Source organism: Lactuca sativa, chromosome 3, assembly GCF_002870075.4.
Source record: "Lactuca sativa cultivar Salinas chromosome 3, Lsat_Salinas_v11, whole genome shotgun sequence".
Taxonomy (NCBI): Eukaryota; Viridiplantae; Streptophyta; class Magnoliopsida; order Asterales; family Asteraceae; genus Lactuca; species Lactuca sativa.
In genome coordinates, this window is record NC_056625.2 from 105,357,327 (window position 1) to 105,379,713 (window position 22,387).

General features: G+C 38.6%; 1 protein-coding gene across 1 annotated transcript; it reads left to right on the top strand.

Annotated features, from left to right (window-relative positions):
- Positions 1–18,478: 18,478 nt before the first annotated feature.
- LOC111898072 (uncharacterized) lies at positions 18,479–18,886 on the top strand. The gene has a single exon (XM_023894009.1). It carries the CDS (start codon positions 18,479–18,481, stop codon positions 18,884–18,886), a length of 408 nt encoding a protein of 135 aa, XP_023749777.1.
- Positions 18,887–22,387: the final 3,501 nt, after the last annotated feature.

Below are 22,387 nucleotides of genomic sequence, written 5' to 3' on the forward strand. Positions count from 1 at the left end.
GAAGCTGGTCTATAAGGGGTGTTTAAGGAAATTGCCTATAAAATGGCGATTGAATGGGTATCCACTCTTACCCACCGCACTCTTGACTAGTGGAGGGTCGTTAGCCGAACGGGTAGGATAGGACAAAACCTTCCATTATAAGTATAATGAATTATCAAAGTAACTAAATGTTTTTATAAAATTCCCAATCTTAGTTACTTAGGCAAAAGTGAATTGATGCAATTCCAGGAAATTACACTTTGTGCCCTTGCGAAGACGTTAGTGGAGCGTGTGTGATTTACCGGCACACTAAATGGTTCTAAGCAAAGGTAGCAAAGGGTGACTCAATGTTTGTCATAGTTTGGTGGAGCATGTGTGGTTTACCAGCACATCGAATAGGTGACTGTAACATGTGAGGACACCATGTAAGTTTGCATGGTTATTCACACCCGCTTTGTGATCCTCGGCATCCCAGTCACAAACAAGAGGGGCATATCGAGATTTAAACATGCCATTGAAAGTTCAATGAATCTCAAAGGATCTAGGAGTTTTCATAGATTTAAAACTTAAATTTCTTTTTCGTTTTTCGTGGTGGAAATTAGTGAATCGTCATTCACTTACCTTCAAATGTTCTGCAATTTGGGTTACGGCATCCCTCTCCCGAGTTGTAGAATATTGTGTTGGGTCCTAGCCTTAGTATCTAATTTGGGTGATTTACTAAGGACTCAATCAATCAACTAAGTTGAATTCGTTTTCTCCCGTTTTGTAGATGTCAAAGTTTGACAACTATGGTCTTCTCAAATCCCGTGGAACAAGCATTCCACATGAAGATGATATTCCACGATTCGATCGAAGAACAAGAGATCATACTTCACTTCCTCATCCTTCTCCAATTATTCTCCCTAACCCACAAGTTCAAAGGCTTGAAAAGTTCAAGATCACTCAAGCCCTTTTGGCAAGTAAACATAAAGAAGGAAAGTCCGTGTGTGTACACGTCCTAGGGATGAAGTCACACATTGATAGGTTAAGAATGTTGGGATGCGTTGTTTGTGAGGAAATGGCTGCTGATTGGGTTCTTCAGTCACTTCCCAACTCATATAGTGAGTTCGTAAGAGAGTACTATATGATGAACTACGACGTGAACCTTATAGATCTCACCTATATGCTTATTGCTGTTGAATCAGCAATGATTTGGCGCAATAGGAAAGCAAAGTTGATTGGTGAATCTGCCTTCGAGACCTCTATGGATATAGAAAATGGCAACGAAAGACATGCAATGATCGAAAAGTTTGATCATAAGAGAAAGGCGATGTCTGAAGTAGTTCCATGTGTTGTTCCAACAGAGTCAATTTGCTTTTATTGCCAAGAGAAGGGGCATTGGAGACAAAGCTGCCCTATTTACCTAAGAGATCTAAGAGATGGGAGAGTCAAAACGTATGGCTTTGATTTAGGTAAAATCCATTGACTAACTCTTTTAAGCTTCTATTCTAGATTCTTAATACATAATGTGATAAGATTACAATTGATGTTTTGTAGGATCGAAGAAAAGAAATGAAGCTTAAAGGAAGAAGTGAGCAGAATCTAACCATGAAGGAATGGATTTCGATCGCATTTCTCGAAAATTAGATTCTTAAGCTACTACTTAGAGTTAGAGTTAGATTGCTAAGAAAGATGTATTAGCATAAGTTTTTCAATGAGTTGCATTGTAAGGACAAATTTTTCCGCAATAAAATGAATTTTGATTTTAAATTTTATTTATTATCCTTACAATGGCGTGTATGAAAAATTGATGTTAAAATGTTTCTATTATTAGCAATAATGGATTTGGTTCTTATTATGTTATTTATGGAAAGTCAAGAATTTACCAAATAGGGAGAGTTTCTCATCTCCCAAGTTTCAATTGGACAGAAACTTGGAATCATGCAACTTGGTTGCACGATGAATGAGAAAGTTCATATTTGAAAATTAGACTAATTCATTGACAAAGTGTCAAGTGAAGGACTAGGAGATCGAATACACAAAGTTGCGTGTTGATCAAGTTCACCATAAGAGTAACAAAGATATTCGTCATGATTTACTAAAGGTTTAGTAAATATGATTATACTTACAAGATTAAGTGTAATTCTGAATTGATTGAAAGAGTTTAAATCAATAGCAGAACGAATAAGAAGAATCAAGTAGGCAGAAAAATAAAAGTTTCTCCATTCTAAGAAGATGGGAGAGTACCTTTTATGCTTTATGATAGGTCTTAATGATTAAGAACCATATCTCAATCGATCCTCTAAGTGAGTCTCAGTACAATTGTATGTCTAAGAAGAGGAATCAAAAATTGAAGAAATGGTTAAATCAAGAAGTCTCTTATACTTCGTTCCAATGAAAAGTCTTAAAGTTAAGATTGTGACAATGAGTGAAAAGTATTAAAGGTTTATAACATTCATCAAATGTGGAAAGTTGTGATGTCTTGGATAAGACAAAGACCAACTAGAACCAATTTATGAAGAGTCTTGATAAAAGATACACTAACTCTTGAATATTTGTTTTTCAAGAAATGTTTATTGACAAAAGGATCATATATGTCAAGGAGTCAGTGGGAGTCTTAATAGTCTTGAAAGGTTTCAAGAACAAATCAAATAAACCTTATCGATCATCACTAGCACACGAGTTGAGGTTTACAACCTATCGTGTTGACATTATTTTGATTCTGTGCCAATCCAATTGAGTTAATTATGCATGTGAGTTCTATGAATTCTCATTTTGAACGCATAAAAGGCAAGGCACCTTAATCAATGAAAGGTACATTGATAGGAAAAGGTGAGCTGCTTAACTACTTGGAAGACGTGGTGGGCAGCTGTGCTACCATAAAGGCAAGAAATCGAGATCAAGAAAGTTCGATCCATAAGAGTTTGAATTTGTCGTAAACTTTGGTTTTGACAAATTCACATGGATAGGAACAAATACACTGTTTAAATCTAAGTGTCATAAGATTTCCTCCTTCATGAAAATGATTGTGAGGAAATGCTTTCACTAAGACAGATTTTAAGAAGATAGTGATTGTAAAATTGCATTCTCGAATTCAATTATGGTTACGACATCCCTTTCCATAATTTGAATTGTGAGGTTTGGCAATTAGTCTTAATTGTTTAGACACAAATATGAACTATCGAAGGCAAATGTGTATAAGTTCAAGAAACCTGGATAAAAGATTATCAAAGCACTAAGTATTAGAAACATGAACTTAAGAAATTCGATAAGCATTGTTTTTCTAAAAGTTAAGATGTTTATGAATACATGTCAAAGCTAGTGGGATCATAAGTGTTATGTTTTATAATAATCATCAAGATAGTGGGAGCATAAAAGTTATGATTGTATGATTATTATGGAAAGTATTGCAAGTTGGCAATATTAATTATAGAAAACAAAAGTCATTCCTTGCAAAGTCGTAAGGGTTGTAAAGTTGTTTTGCTATAATTAAGGGAGAAAATATTATGCTTCATTTCAAATCTAAAGGATTAGGTTGAGAAATGTTAATAAATTTAGTCAAGGGTACAAAGTGTGTTCTTAAAATTTCGATTATGATTACGGCATCCCTCTTCACAATTCGAATTTTGAGAACATAGCAAATAAAACATTATGCGTCGTGTCCCATACGCTTCGGGTATAGGATCGATTGCAAATGCTTTAATGTTTGACCATTCTAAAATTTTCCAAATGTATAGCGCATTTAAAGGGAAAAAGGACTAGAATCAGTTTAGACTAAAATAATTAAACAACTATCAAAGGACAATCCAAGTTCGACGAGGATTGGTCGCTTGTGAGTAGTTGGAAGTATAGTATTGGAAAATATGGAAATGTTTCCATATTGGATGGACCATATCGACATCATTACGAATAGATAAGATTCTATTAAGAATGAGTTGTCATATGGAACATATGGAAGTGTGTCCATATTGGGAATTGAATATTGAGAAATCTATGACTAGATTAGAAACTTCTATGCAAAAGGATGTTCAAAGAAAGTACTTTGAGTGAGAGACATCACATCTATGGAATTGTCTTGTAACAATCTCCGATAGAAGACTTTGTAATATCATTGGCAATAGTCTTTGTGACTTTGGTGCAGTGACATTACAAAAGAGATCATTGCATAAAATGTTAGAATCTAGCATATTCTATAAGTAGCAAGAATTTGATATTCTTTCACTTATGAAAAGGATTTGGAGTTGTGAAATGAGAATGATTGGAAATGTGTTCAATGTGATCTATTTAACAAAGTAAGAACCATAGGTAAACATTGTGTGCATGCTAGGAGCATGGGACAAGTGTTGGAATTCAAGTAAGAAGTTGATTGCCTGAAACGACAAATAATGAGTAATCGATATGGTGATAAATAAAGGCGTTTTATTTATACTCAAAGGCTTGAGGCCATATGGGATTAATATTATTCTTGTGTTTCACATTTGCATGTTTTGACTTCCAGAATAATTGAGTTTATTAAGAATAATCGAATTATTCGAACGGGCCACAGTTGTTCATATGTTGGAAGTAGATATGAATGAAGACTATCGTGAATTGGTGTGTGGATTGTCTAAAGAGCATTAGACATAAGCAAATGTTTGCTGCAACGTTCATGAGTGCTTATGAATATGAATTTGAGCATTGGATTAAACCCACACTTACTTGGATCACTCCATGAATTGTATCACGAGTGATTGGTGAGACGATAACATCTTATATTCTTGAAACCGAGATGTGTGAGTTGTATCTTGCAAATCGGTTGCACATTGATAATATGTAAACGCACTAGTAATTTGGTGTTATAAAACATATTGTTGTGTGTGATTCGGTGCGTGAGTGCAAGCAAGCATTGTATCAAAGTTTATCCGTTCCTTTTATCCAAAGTAGGATAAAAGCGATATCTGTGGGCCCCTCGATGGTTTATTGATGACAAACGTAAATGCTCGGCCGGGCTAGGGCTAATTTGATTGGTTCAATTAGTCTGTCGTCATAAATCAGAAATCGAGAAGTAGTACAAAGAGAATGATTTGAAATCATGTCTCATATGATATCTAGAATGGAGGAATATATGATCCCTTATCTAAGGACATGCGTATTTGATATGATCAGAGTTGACAACGGCTTTGGAAAGCTACGATTGCAGATCGGGATCCGAAGTCATACGCATAATAGTTGTTAGACTTATCCAAGTGGGAGACTGTTGGATTAGTGTCTAAGTCCATAACTATTTTGGTATGTACTTGACCCGATGGTGCATGGTCCTTTTGGGTTGCCTTCACCAAAACAATTTGATTGGAGAAATAAATAGAGAGAGAGAGGTTATTATGATTTATGTTATAAGAATAATATATTAAAGGAGAAATCATATTTGTTTAATTAATATTGGTCAATAATTAATTAAGAATTAATTTTGTGATCAAATGTAATTAATTAAAATAGAGGGGCTGAATTGTAATTATGTGATAGTTACAAAATAAGGTAAGGATTATCTTATATATAGGGTGAACAAATTTAAGGTGATAATGCCTTAGAATTCGACTAGGATAAGGGTTTCTAAGACTTATCTTATGGTTGCTTGGTGGGCAAGCAACTAGATAAGGATAAGGACTAAAACCCTAATCTTTACACCTATATAAACCCCCTAAGGCTCATGAATTTGTCTAAGCCTTTCCTAGAAGTCCTAAGGACGAATTCCTACCTCTATCCTCTCTCTTTATACCTTCTCCATTTGCTCTTGGTGTTTGTAAGCCATTAGAGGAGTGACACTTGTGACTCTAAGCCTTCCAAAGCTAATTCAAGGAGGAATTAGGATTGTTATTGCTACATAACAATCAAGGTAATATCTTAAACCTAATTATATGTTAATATTGATTTCCATATGCTAGAATTAGGGTTTGTAGTTTTGGATTCAAAGCATGTACAATAGAGAAACCTAGATCCAAGCATTAGGGTTTGTATGAGCACATAGGATGTCTTATGACCAAAACCCATCAATAAGGTGGGCCACATCAGAGCTCATTTCCCTCTTCTCGTGTTTGATGAAGTGTAGGATCCCGTAATCTTAGCATATCAGATTCCAGATTCCAGATGGGCACCATGGGAGGGCTGAGATGTCCAGAGCTGAAGAAAAAGCCTACTAGTTTGTTGCAGAGGATACATGTTTGGTGAATATGTCGCTTGCGGGTATGTTTTCAATTTATTTTATTTTATCTTGCACTTATGAGTTAACTTTTTCTCTTAGAAGTTCCCTTCTAGAAGAATTTATCCTATGTATGCATTTGTGTTGGTAATGTTTCGAGGTTCTCGGTGGCCGGCGTTCCTAGGGTGAATTAGACTCAAAGAAATCTTCTTCATTTCAGTTATTAAATAGAGGAAAGTATAGGTAATGCTTCTGTTAGTTTGAGTTAGAATTTTCACTTTGTGTTGGCCGCATCTGAATGATCTGTATATTCTAAGTGGGGTAGAGTGGAGATTCGTAGCGAAAAGAATTCATGACAGGGTGCAGTCTCACCCAGATTGCTTGCGTTCAATACTTTCGTGCAATTGTTTAATCTTCCAATTTTCATGATGGTGTCATCTCCAGTTGTTGAAAATCCTTTCGAATTGTATTAGTTGTGGTTGTATTAGTAATATGTAGGGCATCCTCGTGCTTTTGGATCCTACGGTGTTAGGAACTTAGGTTGAGGGTTGTGAGGAGGACTTCCATTATTGTTCCTGTTTGATTGGGACTTGGAAGTTCGAGTCACGAACCAAAGTCCAAATAGGAATAATTATGTTTTGCAGGTTCGATGTGTGCCTATATTAGGTTGTGGGTGTTGTTATTGGTTAGTGGATCGGGGTTAAGCCCGATTGCTGTTATTGGTTAGCAGATCAGGGGTAAGCCTGAGTGCTATTATTGGTTAGCAGATTGGGGGTAAGACCACGTGCCATTATTGGTTAGTGGATCGAGGGTAGACCTGAGTGTTCGAACAATTGGGAAAAATCAAGTCAGATTTGTGATTGCATTGGAGGTTGGGCCATCACATGCAAGAGGGGAGAACAAAATCAAGTGCAATGGAAAACTGATCTCCGACTATGCGCTCCGAGATAAATCTACCGATGAAGAAATTGTGGAAGTAGAAACTCTTGAAGAAGAAGATGTTGATCAAGAAGATTTAGTGGAAGATGTGATTTTGGGAATTCAAGATATTAAGGAATCACATACCAAATTCCTTTTGGAAAAAGAGAAGATGAAATAGTCCTCAGTTTTTTGGCCATCATCTTTACCCAAAGCCTTTTGAAGGAGCCGAGACATGGCTAAGGTCAAAACCAAGCTGACAATCGATGCCTACCAAGCCACTCAACAACGCTTCCTCCAATTCCTACTCCGAGGATTGTCCAAATAGATGAAGGTTCTCCCACCAGAAAACATCATAAGATCCCCGAAGAGCCTCTGGTTCCTACTCCATGCAAGCTATTCATTACCTAATCTAGTCAACAAATCATCTTCCCATCTCTTGTTAAGCTGACCAGTCCAAAGAAAAAGGCAAGAAGATAGCTACAAGCTCGGACAACCTAGTGAATTCGTTTAAAAAGTCCGAGGGTTGGTCAAGGAACAAATACAATAAGCACTTGAAGAAATCATCCAGATTCAAGCACTCAAAGACAATCCTAATCCGGTGTTGGGCATTTCTACTCTCTTTCAAGAAGGACTTTACATGACATACGCTTTGTTCTCTTCATATAATTCGATCTTCCAACAATTGATGAATACCATTAGACGACCCACAAACCATCATCCGAACTAAGCATGAGAGATTGAGAATCTTCTATTCCACCAACACACTACCTCAGAAAGAAGTGTGGTCTCAAAAAAGAATTACCAAGATCGTTGGATATGGTAATAAGGTTCAAAGCATGTTTGACCTCAACTGTCTTTTTTCACAGATTCTTCATATCTCGGAACAAACAATCCACTACCACCATCTCAGATGTAAACTTTCCCTCAATGAACCCAAATGACATTCTCACTATAGCTGCTCATTTCCGAGATCGCCAAAAATGATGTAACGACCCGTTTAAAATAAATAAAAATTAATTAATAAAATTGATAACGCCTAAAACCCTGAGATGTATTTTATATTTTTATTTTATTATATCCCTAAATCCGTAATAATTTATTAGCGTTAGCCACAAGGAGTTAAATGTTATAATTTCTGGAATTTGGGATCTATATTGTATCATTTGGACTTGAAATGTAAAGAATTTCGTGAACCAGGGACTGTTTGGTAATTAGTGGACTTAATTTGAAAAGAAGGGAGATGAAGTGGATAAAAGTGTTAAAATGGCATTAAGTTTGATAGGTGGAGGCATGACTAAAACCCGTCACCTCCCATCCTTTTGTTCCTCGTTTAAAAGTGCAACACCCCAAACCCTAACTCTAAATCCATTCTCTAGCCAACACCTTATCTCTCCAACTTCTAGCCGCCGCCTCCTTGATGCCATAGTGAACTACCAAAGCTCAGGGTTGTCGCTGCCGACGAAGACGCAAGTTGAAAGCAGACACCGTGACTATGGAGAGGTCGAAAAAACAAAGGCATGTGGTTGTCGCTGTTGTTTTTCTTGGTTTAGAGTCGCACCACTTCTCCTTCTCCATTTATTTTCTACAACTATGTCGCCGCCACCACTCTGACGACTCTTTTGGTTGTCGCAGTCTCTTTCGACTTTTACACGCCACCACAAGGGTGTTTAAGTTTGGGTGTGTGTTTTAGTGTTAGATGTTCGTGTTTCATGTGTGTGTGTGTGTTGCTGTTGCATGTTATGAAGTGTGCGGGTGTGTCTTGGCTGGCCAAAAAATCAAAGAGAACCACCATGGCAGCCAACCATGATGGATGCCGCCCTTATTGCCTTTTCTGCCACCACTAGCCAGCAAAATCATAGAAAACCCACCACCACCACCGTGAGGTGGTGGCTGTCACCTTTTGCTGCTTCCTGCCACCCCTTTTGGTGGTTGTATTGGGCATTTTCTTATTCTTTTTGGTGCTAGTGTGTGTATGTGTGATGTAGGAACTTTTATGTGTGCATGGATTATTGGATTTATCACTTGAAACCGCCGCCGACCACCACTGCCCGAGGTGGCAGTGGGTGGTTCATGATTTATTAAACATTTAATGACTTAGGCATTTAACTTTTATCCGAGTGGCATGAGTTTGGGGTTAGAAACCCTAATTAGGGTTTAGAAAACCCTAATGTCAAGAAAACCATAGCTTTGGAGTTGGTCGGGACCCACATTAAGACTGTAAATTAACTTTAACTAATACTTAATAATGCCCTACAATTAATTGAATACAATATTGGACTTAATGAATTATGTCCTTAAAGGGTTAAGTGTGGAACACTAACTCTAGTTATCATTTTATATGGAAACCCTGGAATCAGGGAGCTCTATTTTGGACAATAATCGGGCGTGTATTTGGGATATTGATTGTATAATTATTACACCAGAGAATGATTAAGTCAAACCTTAATCAATCCTACCCTTAGGTGATTAAGTCCTTAATGGGTTAAGTGTTCTTACTTAACCCTAATCGTCATTTTATGTGAAACCCTAATCGTCATTTCATGTGAGGTAGTCAACGTTGCGAGTGACTATGACCTGGATCGAGTATTGAATCGGTTATCTTCCTGTAGGTAATTGGAAGTGAGTTGAAGCTGTTAGAGTTCTCCGTTACTACGGTGATTACCTACATGTAAATCGAGGTGAGTTTTTCCTCATTATACCATGGGTCGAAAGCACCAATATCGGCCCTACTTTTGGTTATCTGTTAGTAGAGGGATGCCATAGGGACTATATGTTATCATGTCGAATAGACTGAGGATTCTTGATCTAGGCTTTCTTTTTGTTTCCTTGTTTGGATGTGGTTCAGGAGTAGGATTATCTATCCGGGTGTCTATCTCACCTCTAAGTGCATACAGTTATGAATTCCTTAGATTGGTGGTATTTAGTATGTTGTTATGTTGTAGTGATCTATTAGATCTGCATCCTGGTATTGAGTATGTTGTTATGCTGTAGTGATATGGTAGATTTGTATCCTGGTATCGAAAATGTTGATATGATGTAGTGATCTGTTAGGTTTGTATACTGGTATTGAGTACGTTGTTGTGATGTAGTAATCTGTAGAACTATATGTTATCTATGCTTGATGTTTATCATCTGTGGAGTGCCCTTAGGGACTGTATGTAGTCATGTAGGATACCCTGAGAACTATTGATCTAGGTTTTCTTTCCTTTTCCTTGTTTGGATTTCACTTGAGACTAGGATCATCTGTTCGGGTGGCTATCTCACCTCTGGTTACTTATGGTTACACATTCTATGGAGGTTAGCTGGTAGCAGGACCATATGTTGTGAGAGGACTAGTTGGCGGTAGTGAGTTGTATGATTGTTGTTTTCCTGTGTTATGTGCCTACTTGATCTTGATTGCTTATATGTCAACATATTGTGTTTGGTTTGGGTTGAAGTGGGCCTGCTTTGTATTGTAGGCCAAGATACCCGTTGTGGTCCAGCTGTAAGCTGTAGGCACGGAGGCTTGGGAAGAGCGGTAGGGTTGAGCCGATAAGCCAACAAACCCTGGGCATTTCAGCCCGATGGCTGATTGGACCAATCGTATATTGGCATTCCAACCTGGGGTATTACATCCCGAGGATGACTAGACCTGGAGGTGGATTGGGCATGGGGTATTCCATCCCAATGGTTGACTGGATCCGACGTGTTTGATTGTATATGTGATCTATTTTTATGGTGGTATTTTGGGGGAAACTCGCTAAGCTTTATGCTTACCCAGTTGTTTATTGTTTTAGGTATCATCGGTCACTATGGGAAGGCGAAGGTGGGACTATACACACTCATCAGCAACATTGAGGATTCCACGTTTTCTATGATAATCTGATTTTTATTAAATATAGTTTGGAATAAACAATTTTCTTAATAATGGGTCTATAAATTGGTAAGTTTTACCTTAACAAAAATGAAAATTTTTTGGTTGTTAATATGGGGCGTTTCAAGTTGGTATCAGATCCCTGGTTTGAGTGAATTAGAGGAACACTTATGTGAATTCAGTCTCAAATTAGGATACGAGAGTTTTGCAAATTTTTTGAAAAAAAACAAAAGCTATAATAAAAGAGTTGGGTTAAGGACATGGGCTTAGTCTCTTTTCATGTTCCTGTTTGATTGTTAGCTTGGGATCGGGAATGTGTACCTTGACTTAAATTTGATTTTTTTTGGAAGATGCGGTGTGTACAGTCAGCCAGAGCCCGAACAGGAGAGTGGTTCCAAAAATACCCATACTTGTTATATTGCTGAGTTTTGATCTTGTTGATATATGATTTGTTAGAAAAGCATGCTAGTGATAGGCTAGGATCTTTAGGAATTGCATGATAGAATTTCCTGATTATATGATGCCTGATAGCCTAGGGTTTTCGTTATATGGAATTGACATCATTAATGTAGTTGCTTAGTGTATCCATCAAAATTATACATAACTAAGATTCTATAACCTAAGAATGTTTGGTTTAGCCTTATTTCCTGTTCTTGTTTGATGAAGGGCTTTGGGTAGAATCAGGTATTCGACTATCTATAGGGTCCAGAGTTATGTATGATTAGCATACACGAGTGCTACAAGGTTAGTGGAAGTTTCTTGGATGAGTTGTGTGGAGTCATACGACCAGCTGCATAATGTTTAGCCTTCCTCTAGGAAGTGAGAGTGGAGTTTATGTGAATTCCAGTGAATATTGTTAGGGTTGTTATGATGATCCTCTAATACAAATACATGTATGTGTGGAAGGTTGTATGGCCCGTACTACTGGAAGTACAGGACCCGTATGCATAGCAGGTAAGTCACAACCCCTAGGGTTTTGTTGGGAATTGGTCCTCATGGTGTTCTATGCGTTTTATATGATATCTGCTAGGTTTATTTTCATTATGGCGATTACAAGACGATCAGAGGCAGGATCCAGATCAGGATCAGGACCAGATGGTCGTAATGAGCTATCATTGACTGAGGATCGAGTCAGGGAGATCATTTGTGATGAGGTTGTTTCTTTTGTCTGGGGGCAGATACCAGAGCTATTCGGGCTTGTCAAGGCCGCTATGAGGAGTACTTTGATGATCGATATGTTACACTTTCTGAAGTTGTTGTTGTTGCATCCACCGCGGCTGTTGCTGTCATTGGGGCTTGAGGAGAGAGAGATTTCCAGTATCAAGACTTTGATCATATAAAGACCCCAGAGTTTGATGGGGTCTTAGACCCGATTATGGCGATGAGATGGCTATCTGATGTGGAGGGTTATTTCTTCACGTGTTCTTTTCCAGATGACCAGAAGGTCTAGTGCGCATTAAACCTTCTCAAGTTGGGGAAAGGGAACGGTGGAGACTGGTGACTAGTTTTCATACTCCTGAGCAGAGGGTCGTGATGACTTGGGTGCAGTTCTTGAAGATGTTTCAAGCAAGGCATGTTCCCCTGGTAGAGAGGGAGAGACCGGCCTAGGAGTACGTAGACCTGAGACAGACGACCTAGTCAGTGACGGAGATCACCAAGATGTTCATAGAAAGGGCTTTGTTCAGTTTTGAGTTCGCTGCTTCAGCCTTTAGAGCAGGCTCAAATGACTCGGTACTTGAGTATGCTTAAGATGGACATTTGGCAGTTCGTGTCCACCCAGCGCTATGGTCCCCGAATCAGTCCCAGCTTCCAGCAAAGCGGTTTAAGTCCACCAGCCATAGTTCGGGATCAGTTGGAGGGAGGCACAAATCTGTTGCATGTCGTAGTTGTGGTAGGGATGGTCATTTTAGAATAGACTGCAGCTGGAGTGTGCAAGTTTGTTTTCATTATGATCAGGAAGACCACATCAGGGCTCATTGACCTTCTCTTAGTGAGGTGTTGGATCCTACACCCTTAGCTTGGCAGTTACTTGACGGTCGTCATGAGATGGCCAGGGTCCCAATGACCGAGATTTGAGTTGGCAATTCTTCTATTTAGCAATTGTGGTAGTAGTAGTAGTAGTTGTATTCATCTGTAAATTTTGTGTATGTTTCAAGTTCATTTGTAATCTTGGATGATCAGTTAAATGAAATTATCTTATTTAACTTTGTTTAAATTGATCTTTTGTTATGAATGGATTAATTATCTTTGTCCTCAAATACATGTGTATTGAAATATATGAATGTTGTGTAGGTTCAGATCCTTCTGTGTAACAGGATGACAGTGGTTGGAATCAAGTTGTAGAGTTCAGTTAGTCTGGGGATCGAAGGACTATGGAGTTTTAGTTTCTAGTATATTTCAAGCGGGGGAGTGGAACCTTGCAACAGACAGACTTTGTGCCAAGATTCAGTACGCAGTCAGATTTCTCTAAGTCACAGACTTCTGTGTAACTGCTAAATTTGTATGTTTCGCAACAAGATCACCGTCAGTTGTTGAATTTACCCATCGATTCGTATTAGTCTTAGTTGTGATAGCGTCTATAGGGCATGCTTGTGCTTAGACCCTAGGGAATTAGGAGCTCAAGTTGAGGATTTGCTTGTCTGTTATTGTCTTATTTGGGTGAGCTTGAGTGTTGATTGTGGATAACTTTGTTGGGCTGTCGAAGCAGAGCAGGAGCGTAGTCTAGTTAATATGCGATCAGTTAGTTTTCTTTATGGTAGTGCCATTTTGGTCGGGGTTGTATTCTGGGTTTCGGCCAAGAAGATTAGGGACCGATTAATTCTGTGGATTTTCATTCACCTTGGCTGTTGTGGCAAAGTGCATCATGAAGTAGAAGCGAGAACTGATTTAGAGGACATAATCTAATTTAAGTGGGGGAGAATTGTAACGACCCGTTTAAAATAAATAAAAATTAAACAAATAAATAAAACCTAAAACCCCGAGATGTATTTTATATTTTTATTTTATTTTAGCCCTAAATATGTAATAATTTATCAGTGTTAGCCACAAGGAGTTAAATGTTATAATTTCTGGAATTTAGGATCTATATTGTAACATTTGGACTTGAAATGTAAAGAATTTCATGAAGCAGGAGTTGTTTGGTAATTAGTGGACTTAATTTGAAAAGAAGGGGGATGAAGGGGCTGAAAGTGTTAAAATGGCATTAAGTTTGATAGGTGGAGGCGGGACTAAAACCCGTCACCTCCCGTCCCTTTGTTCCTCGTTTAAAAGTGAAACACCACAAACTCTAACCCTAAATCCCTTCTTCAGCCTCGACCTTATCTCTGCAACTTCCAGCCGCCACATCCTTGACGCCATAATGAACCATTGAAGCCTGGAGCTGTCGTTGGCGACGAAGACGCGAGTTGAAAGCCTACACCGTAACTTTGGAGAGGCCGGAAAATGAAGGCATGTGGTTGTCGTTGTTATTGTTCTCGATTTAGAGTCGTGCCACCTCTCCTTCTCCATTTCATTTATGCTACTACGTCGCTATCGCCGCTCCGACGAATGTTCCATTTGCTGCCATTTCTTCCGATTGCCACACGCCACCATGAGGTGGCTGAGTTTGGGTGTGTGTTTTAGTGTTGGATGCCCGTGTTTCATGTGTGTGTGTGTGTTGCTGCTGCATGTCGTGAAGTGTGTGGGTGTGTCTTGGGTGGCCGGAAATCGAAGCGAACAACAGTGGCAACGAACGATGGTGGTTGCTACCCATATTGCCTTTTCTACAACCACCAGCCACCGTGTGTGGGTGGTTGTGTGTATGATATGTTGTGTGTGCGTGTTTTAATTATGAGATGTTGTATGAACATTCTTGGCGGGAAAAATCAAAGAAAACCCACCACCACCACCGTGAGGTGGTGACTGTTACCTCCCGCCGTCGCCTGCCACCCCTTTTGGTGGCTGTATTGGGAACTTTGTTATTATTTTTGGTGCTAGTGTGTATGTGTGTGTGATTAAGGAAATTTTTATGTGTGCTTGTATTGTTGGATTTATCACTTGAAACCGTCACCGTCGCCGTGTGTGGGTGGCTGCTGCCTCAGACCGCCGCCGACCACCATTGCCCGAGGTGGCAATGGGTGGTCCCCAATTTATTAACCATTTAATGAATTAGGCATTTTACTTTAGTCTGAGTGGCACGAGTTGAGGGTTGGAAACCCTAGTTAGGGTTTAGAAAACCCTAATGTTAAGAAAACCTTAGTTTTGGAGTTGGTCAGGACCCATGTTAAGATTGTTAATTAAACTTTAATTAATACTCATTAATGCCCTACAATTAAATTAATACAATATTTGACTTAATGAATTAAGTCATTATGGGGATAAGTGTGGAATACTAACCCTATTTATCATTTTATGTGGAAAGCCTAGAATCGGGGAGCTCTATTTTGGACAATGATCCGGCCTATATTTGGGATATTGATTATATAATTATTACACCCGAGAATGACTAAGTCAAACCTTAATCAGTCCTACCCTTAGGTGATTAAGTCCTTAATGGTTTAAGTGTTCTTACTTAAACCTAATCGTCATTTTATGTGAAACCCTAAATTTCATTTCATGTGAGGTAGTCACTGTTGCAAGTGACTATGACATGGGATTAGGTATTGCCTTAGGGACTATATGTAATCATGTAGGATAGATTGAGGACTCTTGATCTAGGATTTCTTACATTTTCCTTGTTTGGATGTGTCTCGAGAGTGGGATTATCTATCCGGGTGTCTATCTCACCTCTTATTACATAGTATTATGCATTCCTTAGATTGTTGGTATTTAGTATGATGTTATGCTGTAGTGATCTGTTAGATCTGTATATTGGTATCGAGTATGTTGTTATGCTATAGTGATATGTTCCTAGTATCGAGTATTCTGATATGATGTAGTGATCTGTTTGATATATATCCTATTATCAAGTATGTTGTTGTGTTGTAGTAATCTGTAGAACTGTATGTAATCTATGCTTGCTGGTTATCATTTGTGGATTGCCCTTAGGGATCGTATGTAGTCATGTAGGATAGCCTAAGAACTCTTGATCTAGGCTTTATTTCCTTTTCCTTGTTTGGATGTGGCTTGACAGTATCGTCTGTTCAAGTGGCTATCTCACCTCTGGTTACTTATGGTTACGCATTCTATGGAGGTTAGCTGGTAGCAAGACTGTATGCTAAAGAGGACTAGTAGGCGGTAGTCAGTTGTATGATTGTTGGTTGTCTGTGTTATGTGCCTACTTGATCCTGATTGTTTATATGTCGACATTTTGTGTTTGGTTTAGGTTGAGGCAGTCCTTCTTTATGCTATATGCCAACATACCTGGTGCGGGCCAGCTATAAGCCGTAGGCACAGAAGGTTGGGAAGAGCGGTAAGGTTGAGGTGGTAGACCAATAAACCCTGGATGTTCCAACCCGATGGCTGATTGGTCCTATCATATATTGGCATTCCAATCTGGGGTATTCCATCCCGGGGATGAATTAATGTGGAGTTTGACTAGGCCTGGGGTATTCCATCCAGATGGTTGACTGGACCCGACATGTTTGATTGTATATGTGATCTGTTTTATGGTGGTATTTTGGGGGAAACTCACTATGATTTATGTTTACCAAATTGTTTATTGTTTCAGGTATCATCGGTGATTATGGGAAGGCAAAGGTTGGACTTTAGACACTCATCAGCAACATTGAGGATTATGTGTTTTCTATGATACTCTAATTTTTATTAAATGTAATATGGAATAAACAGTTTTCTTAATAATGGGTCTATAAATTGGGAAGTTTTACCTTAATAAAAATGAAAAAATTTTGGTTGTAAAAATGGGACGTCACAAATGGATCAAGCATTGGAGCTTACAATGCCGTAATCAGCTTCCTTAAGGACTACATTACTAAATAATGTAGATTCGATGCAGAGTTTTCTCATCTTTATTTAATGAAAAATCTCTTAGCCAAAATCACCATTCAGCTTCTTGAAAACCAAATATTTGCTGAACGACCGATTGAAGAACCTGAGCTTGGTTATGTCTATCTCAAGTAAAAGACTAATCGAAAATAATTCTTCAGAGTTCTTGAAAAACACCTCGTTCCCATCGAGATTCTTCAAAAGTTTATTTCAAATTCTACCAATAGTGATTCCTCTGAGCACGTCAAAAAGAAATTCGTTGAGCATATCAAATGGTACATCAAAGTCTAAAGCTGGCTCCAGAGTGCTTATTTGTTTGTGTTTGATGAATCTAAGTGATGAGTTGATTGATTGCTAAGGCCACTTACGGGGAGATTGTTGATACATAAAAAGTGATCCTTTAGCAATCCGACATGAAGCATGTCTGAGGCGAGAGTGTTCCACAGTGAAGTGAAGATCAGTCTGAGATGCATCTTTTGTTGAAGTTATTTTGAGTTTGTAATGTGCATTTATTATTACAAGTACTATTTTGTAATGTTCGTTTTGTCTGTTAATATAGTACAAGAGACAAGATCAATAACAATGGTTGTGTCAGTCTGTTGACCTTAAGTTGTCTCTTAGTCCATGCACTTTATCAAATTTGTCTTGTAGTTTCTCCTTGACTATTTAAGGAGTAGTCACCATTGTATCATGTGTGAAACATTCACCTTTCTCATCAATATCAAGAATCATTCAATCAATCATTCTCTCTAACATTCTTATTGATCTTCAATCCCTTTATAATGTTCATACTTATTATTTATTCACTTGAGTACTTTGTTAAACTTCTTTATTCTAAGACAAGACTAGTTGACCAGAGTTGACTAGATCTTTATTATTAGCAGACATTTATCTTAACCTAATTCAAGGTTTGAGTTTTCAAACCTTGTCCACGTATATCCTTACTTTCACATGTAGAAGAATTATTCTTTAAGGAGCACACATGCAAAAAAAAATCAAATATCTGCACTGAACCCTTAACTTTTGTTGAAGAATATGGATGGTAACTTACTCGATAATCTATTTAGATTGTCATGTATAAAGATGGACACTTTTTTTTTGAAATAGGATATTTAACAAATTTTTCCTTATGAAATATACTGCTTCTTCTCTATGCATCCTAGAGTAATCATTCATTCTTACTATAATGTAGAGCATACAATCAGAAACAAAATTATAATCATCAGACTATTTATTAGATAGGGTAACGGAATAACATCGAACAACCAATGTTAATATAGAAATGGTGTCATTGATAAAGAAGCATATACCATCATGTGAAAGAAGTAGCTTAACTATTTATCACTATAGTAATGTTATCATTGATAAAAAAAAAACCACCTAACATTTTAGATAAAAAGTAGTTTTTTGGAATTACCTTGGTATTTCGATCGTTTCTGTGTTCAGGATAAAAGTTCTTCTATATAACGCTTCTTCTTTAATATCTTAACATCAATGGCTGCTCCTAATTCTCAAAAAATGTATTCAGTGTAAATAGAAAATAGCGTGGGTTCCCCTTCTCGTGCCCCATTGCTAGTTGTTGAAGAGTATGATAACTAGAAAGTCAGAATGGAAATGTTTTTACTTGGTAAAGAAAAAGGTGAAGCTATATGGAGATCTGTAAAAGAAGGCCACTTGTTCCCGTTAGACAAAATGTAAGAGATGTTGTTGCAACTCTCATGGGACAGGAAGAACAACGTCAATCACCTCTCACCACTGATGGCATTGAGAAATTGCATGCAAATCAAATTTCTTTTTCCGAAATGGTGTTTCGTGTTACTCCTTCTCTCTCTGAGCACATTAAGTTGTGTAAATCTGCTAAAGAGATTTGGGACACACTCCAAAACCTATTTGAAGGATCAGAAAACATGAAGGATAAGCGTTTGACTTCCGTTTTCAACACGTTAGATACTTTCATCACAACTCCCGCTGAATCAGTTGCCTCGGCCTCTAGCAGATACCGAATCATCGTCAACAACATGACAGATCATGGGATTGTCCAAACTCCACTTGAATAAAATCTCAAGTTTATCAATAGTCATGATAAAGCATGGGGAAATGTAAAATCGTCTCTTCAAAGTAATGGATCTATGAAGAAGTTAAAGCTTTACTAGCTGTTTGATGAACTTCAAGGCCATAAATCAAATGTTACACAAACCATAAGAGAACTCTCATGAGGTCCTCTTGCTCTTGTTATCTCCTTCAATCCTCATGTCTCGAGCCCTTCTATTTCGGACCCTTTCAAAGCTGTTATCCCAACTGTTACATCCGAGAAAAATAGAGGTATGTCTTGGAACCTTTGAATAAGAATTTTTGGCATAAATGGTCCCTTAGTACGCTGGGCGTACATAAGTGGACGCTTAGCGTACTACGCCCCTTTCTGGTCGCGGGTGTTTTGGGGTACGTTGGGCGTACCATGAGCTATGCGGGGCATACACGCCAGAGAAGCAAAACCCTAATTCTCGGCATGAGGCCTATATAAACGACTTTAAGCTCCTTGGAGTGAACCCTAGAGAGCCTCCATTGCCCTTAACCATTATTACACCTCTGGAAACCTTGAGAGAGCATCCTTGAGCCTTATAAGTGTGTATGTGTGGTCTTTAGTGCCCATTTCAAGAGGAGGAGTTGGTGAAGAAAGCTTGGATCAAGTGGGTGCCTCTGGATCTTGCATCATAATCATCTTTCAAAGCTTTTGGAGGTAAAAAGCTTGCATCTTTCCTCTTATTTCTTTAGATCTTGCTAGGGTTTCTGTATTTGGTACCTTTGATGAGCCTTGGACCTCATTTGTTGGCTTGGTCATCCCCTTTTGATTAACAAGTCAGATCTGGGGTCCTTAAGACATCTAGAAGCATTAAAATAGTATCTTGGTGGTAGTCTTGACCTTGAGCATGACTTAAAGACCTTGGGAAGGTATTGATGATGGTTTTGGAGGTATAAGGAACATGCAACGACATAAAGTTAGCAACTTTATGCCTTACGACGTGTTAAAGAACTCAGATCTAGCTTTTGGACGTAAAAGAATGGGATATTAAGCACTTAACGGGGAAAATGCTTAACTCAGGCGAACGCCGAGCGTACTCAGTGTACGCTACACGTAGCCTTTGGGAGCCCAGTAAGCGGCGCGTACCAAAGAAGTACGCTGAGCGTACGCAAAACAGATTGGGTCGTTCCTGTTTTGGGGCTGGCGACTTTTGGGCCTCAACTTGGTATTTGGGCTGACTGCATTCTGTGAAATATGGGCTATATCTTTGGATTTGGGTCATGGACTTTTGGGAGGGCCTTATTGGGCCAAGAGGCCCATTAGTGATTTTGGACTTTGAGTTTGGGCCCATTTTCAAAGAAAGATTAATTGGGCCGCATGATTAGGGTTGGGGCTTGGGTCTTTCCCTCTTGACTAATTTAAGGATCTAATATTATTTAATATTATTATCCAGCCTGCGAGATTCCGGATTATTAGGAGAGCAGCTTTGGTTTCGGCAAACGGAGGTGAATCTCCTCACCATACCCATGGGTCTAAGGCACCAAGGCCGACCCATTATATGAGATGTGTTACATGTTAGCCATTCTGTGAAACTATGTGTTTTGTGATGATGTTGGTATGGAAGACCTCGGGGGGGTTCCCAGGGCACTTAGGTATAAGACCTGGGAGGGTTTCCTTGGCGTCCTAGGTCGAAGACCTCAGGGGGTTCCCGAGGCATTGGGCTAAGACCATGAGGGGGTTCCTATGGCACCCGGAGTAAGACCCTGGAGGGTTTCCATGGCTTCCCTATGTGTTTGTTTGTATGGTTTATATGTTGGTATGGCCGATTAGCATGTATGAGATACTTTGTGCTTATGTGTGGGTGTGCCCTGGGGAACTCACTAAGCTTTCAAGCTTACCGTTTGTGGATGTGTTTCAGGTAAATTCGAGCCCAAGGGCAAGGGCAAGGCGTGATGGTGTGGCGTTCACCTATCTCTCTTTTATTACTACCTTTTGGGACACTCTGATGTTTTAAAGAAAATGTAATAAAGGCGGATTTGAAAACAATTGTGATGAAATTTATGGTTATGCAAGTATGTTTATTAATTAAAAATGAAAAAAATATTGTCGAAAATTTGGGTTGTTACACTAACTATCCCATCCGTTCAAACCTCTCCACCAACTTTACTTGCTTCTACCAGTTGAAACTATCAGTTTGATGGAGACCTCGACCTTGAAGCAATAGACTCCGAACTACGCTTTCAAGAAGAGATTGCTTTACTTTTCATGAAATATAAGTGTCCCATCAATCCTACTCACAAACCATATCACAACCATTTCCAATCTCCTCATCAAAGAAATCCCCAACCATTTCCTAAACCATCAGAAAATCCACATGCTTATAAACCCAACATCTCTACACCAAACCATACTTCAAAATCTCGAGAGACTCCGAAGTCAGAAAAACCAAAGATCATTTGTCACTAGTGTGGTCATGAAAATCACTATGCCAAAGACTGCTTGGCTGAAGCACCACAAAAACCCAAGATCAAGGACTCTGAACACTATGCATGTCGGGCTCAACAAATGGCTTCAAGTGAAAAAGCATTTGTTATCACTGTGTCGAGAGATGTGGAAGGATATTGGTCATCTGGTGAGGAAGATGGCGTGAATACCAGTAGAAACACGTGTCAGATGGCAAGACAAACAATATAATGTGATGAAGGCTATTGGTCATTTAGATCAGAGGAAGATTATGATGATGTTGAATCAAACTACTGTTACATGGCAATAAACGACCCACCCGGAAGAAACATCGTTCAATAGGTAAAATCTATGATTACTGATAATAATTTTGATTTATCTCTTTGTGAACCATATCTAACCCAAATCCAATTAGATATGAACATCATTTATAAAGCCTATGAGTTTGCGATTGAAGCTAATGATAAGATGGAGAGTGAACTAAGTCGTCTTAGATTACGTTTCGAGGATAAGAAGCTTAAGATAGAGTCTTTAGTACATGAACTTGTAATGTCAAAAGATGAATGTATCATTCTAAAGGACAGATGTGAAATCAATTATTCTGAAAGAAATGTTTTAATTTCTGATAACAAACGTCTCAATGCCAAAATAGATGCTTTACGTAATTCCATAGACATTCTTAAAGCAAATGAACAGATGACTCATAATTTTCGTCATCCTTGGTCTAAAGCACCTGGTCTCGGAAGTGAGTTTCCAAAACCTATTGCTCGTACCTTGAAGGATTTACAAAATTTAACTTTTATGGGAGATATTCCGAACCATACACATTTGGATACCCCTGCCTCTCCATTGTCACCCCTTCCTGAGACTTTGGACCGATTCTCATCCCTGATTCCTGAGTTTCAAAAAATAGTTATAAAATGTCCTAATTCCATGCCTCTTTCGCCTTTGATACCCCAATACTATAGTTTAAAATCCAAACCACAGTCCTCCTCACAATTGTGTTGCTTAAGAAATTATTCCGGAGACAACTGGACCTGACTCGGATAAATCAGATTTTGGATGGGCATCTTTT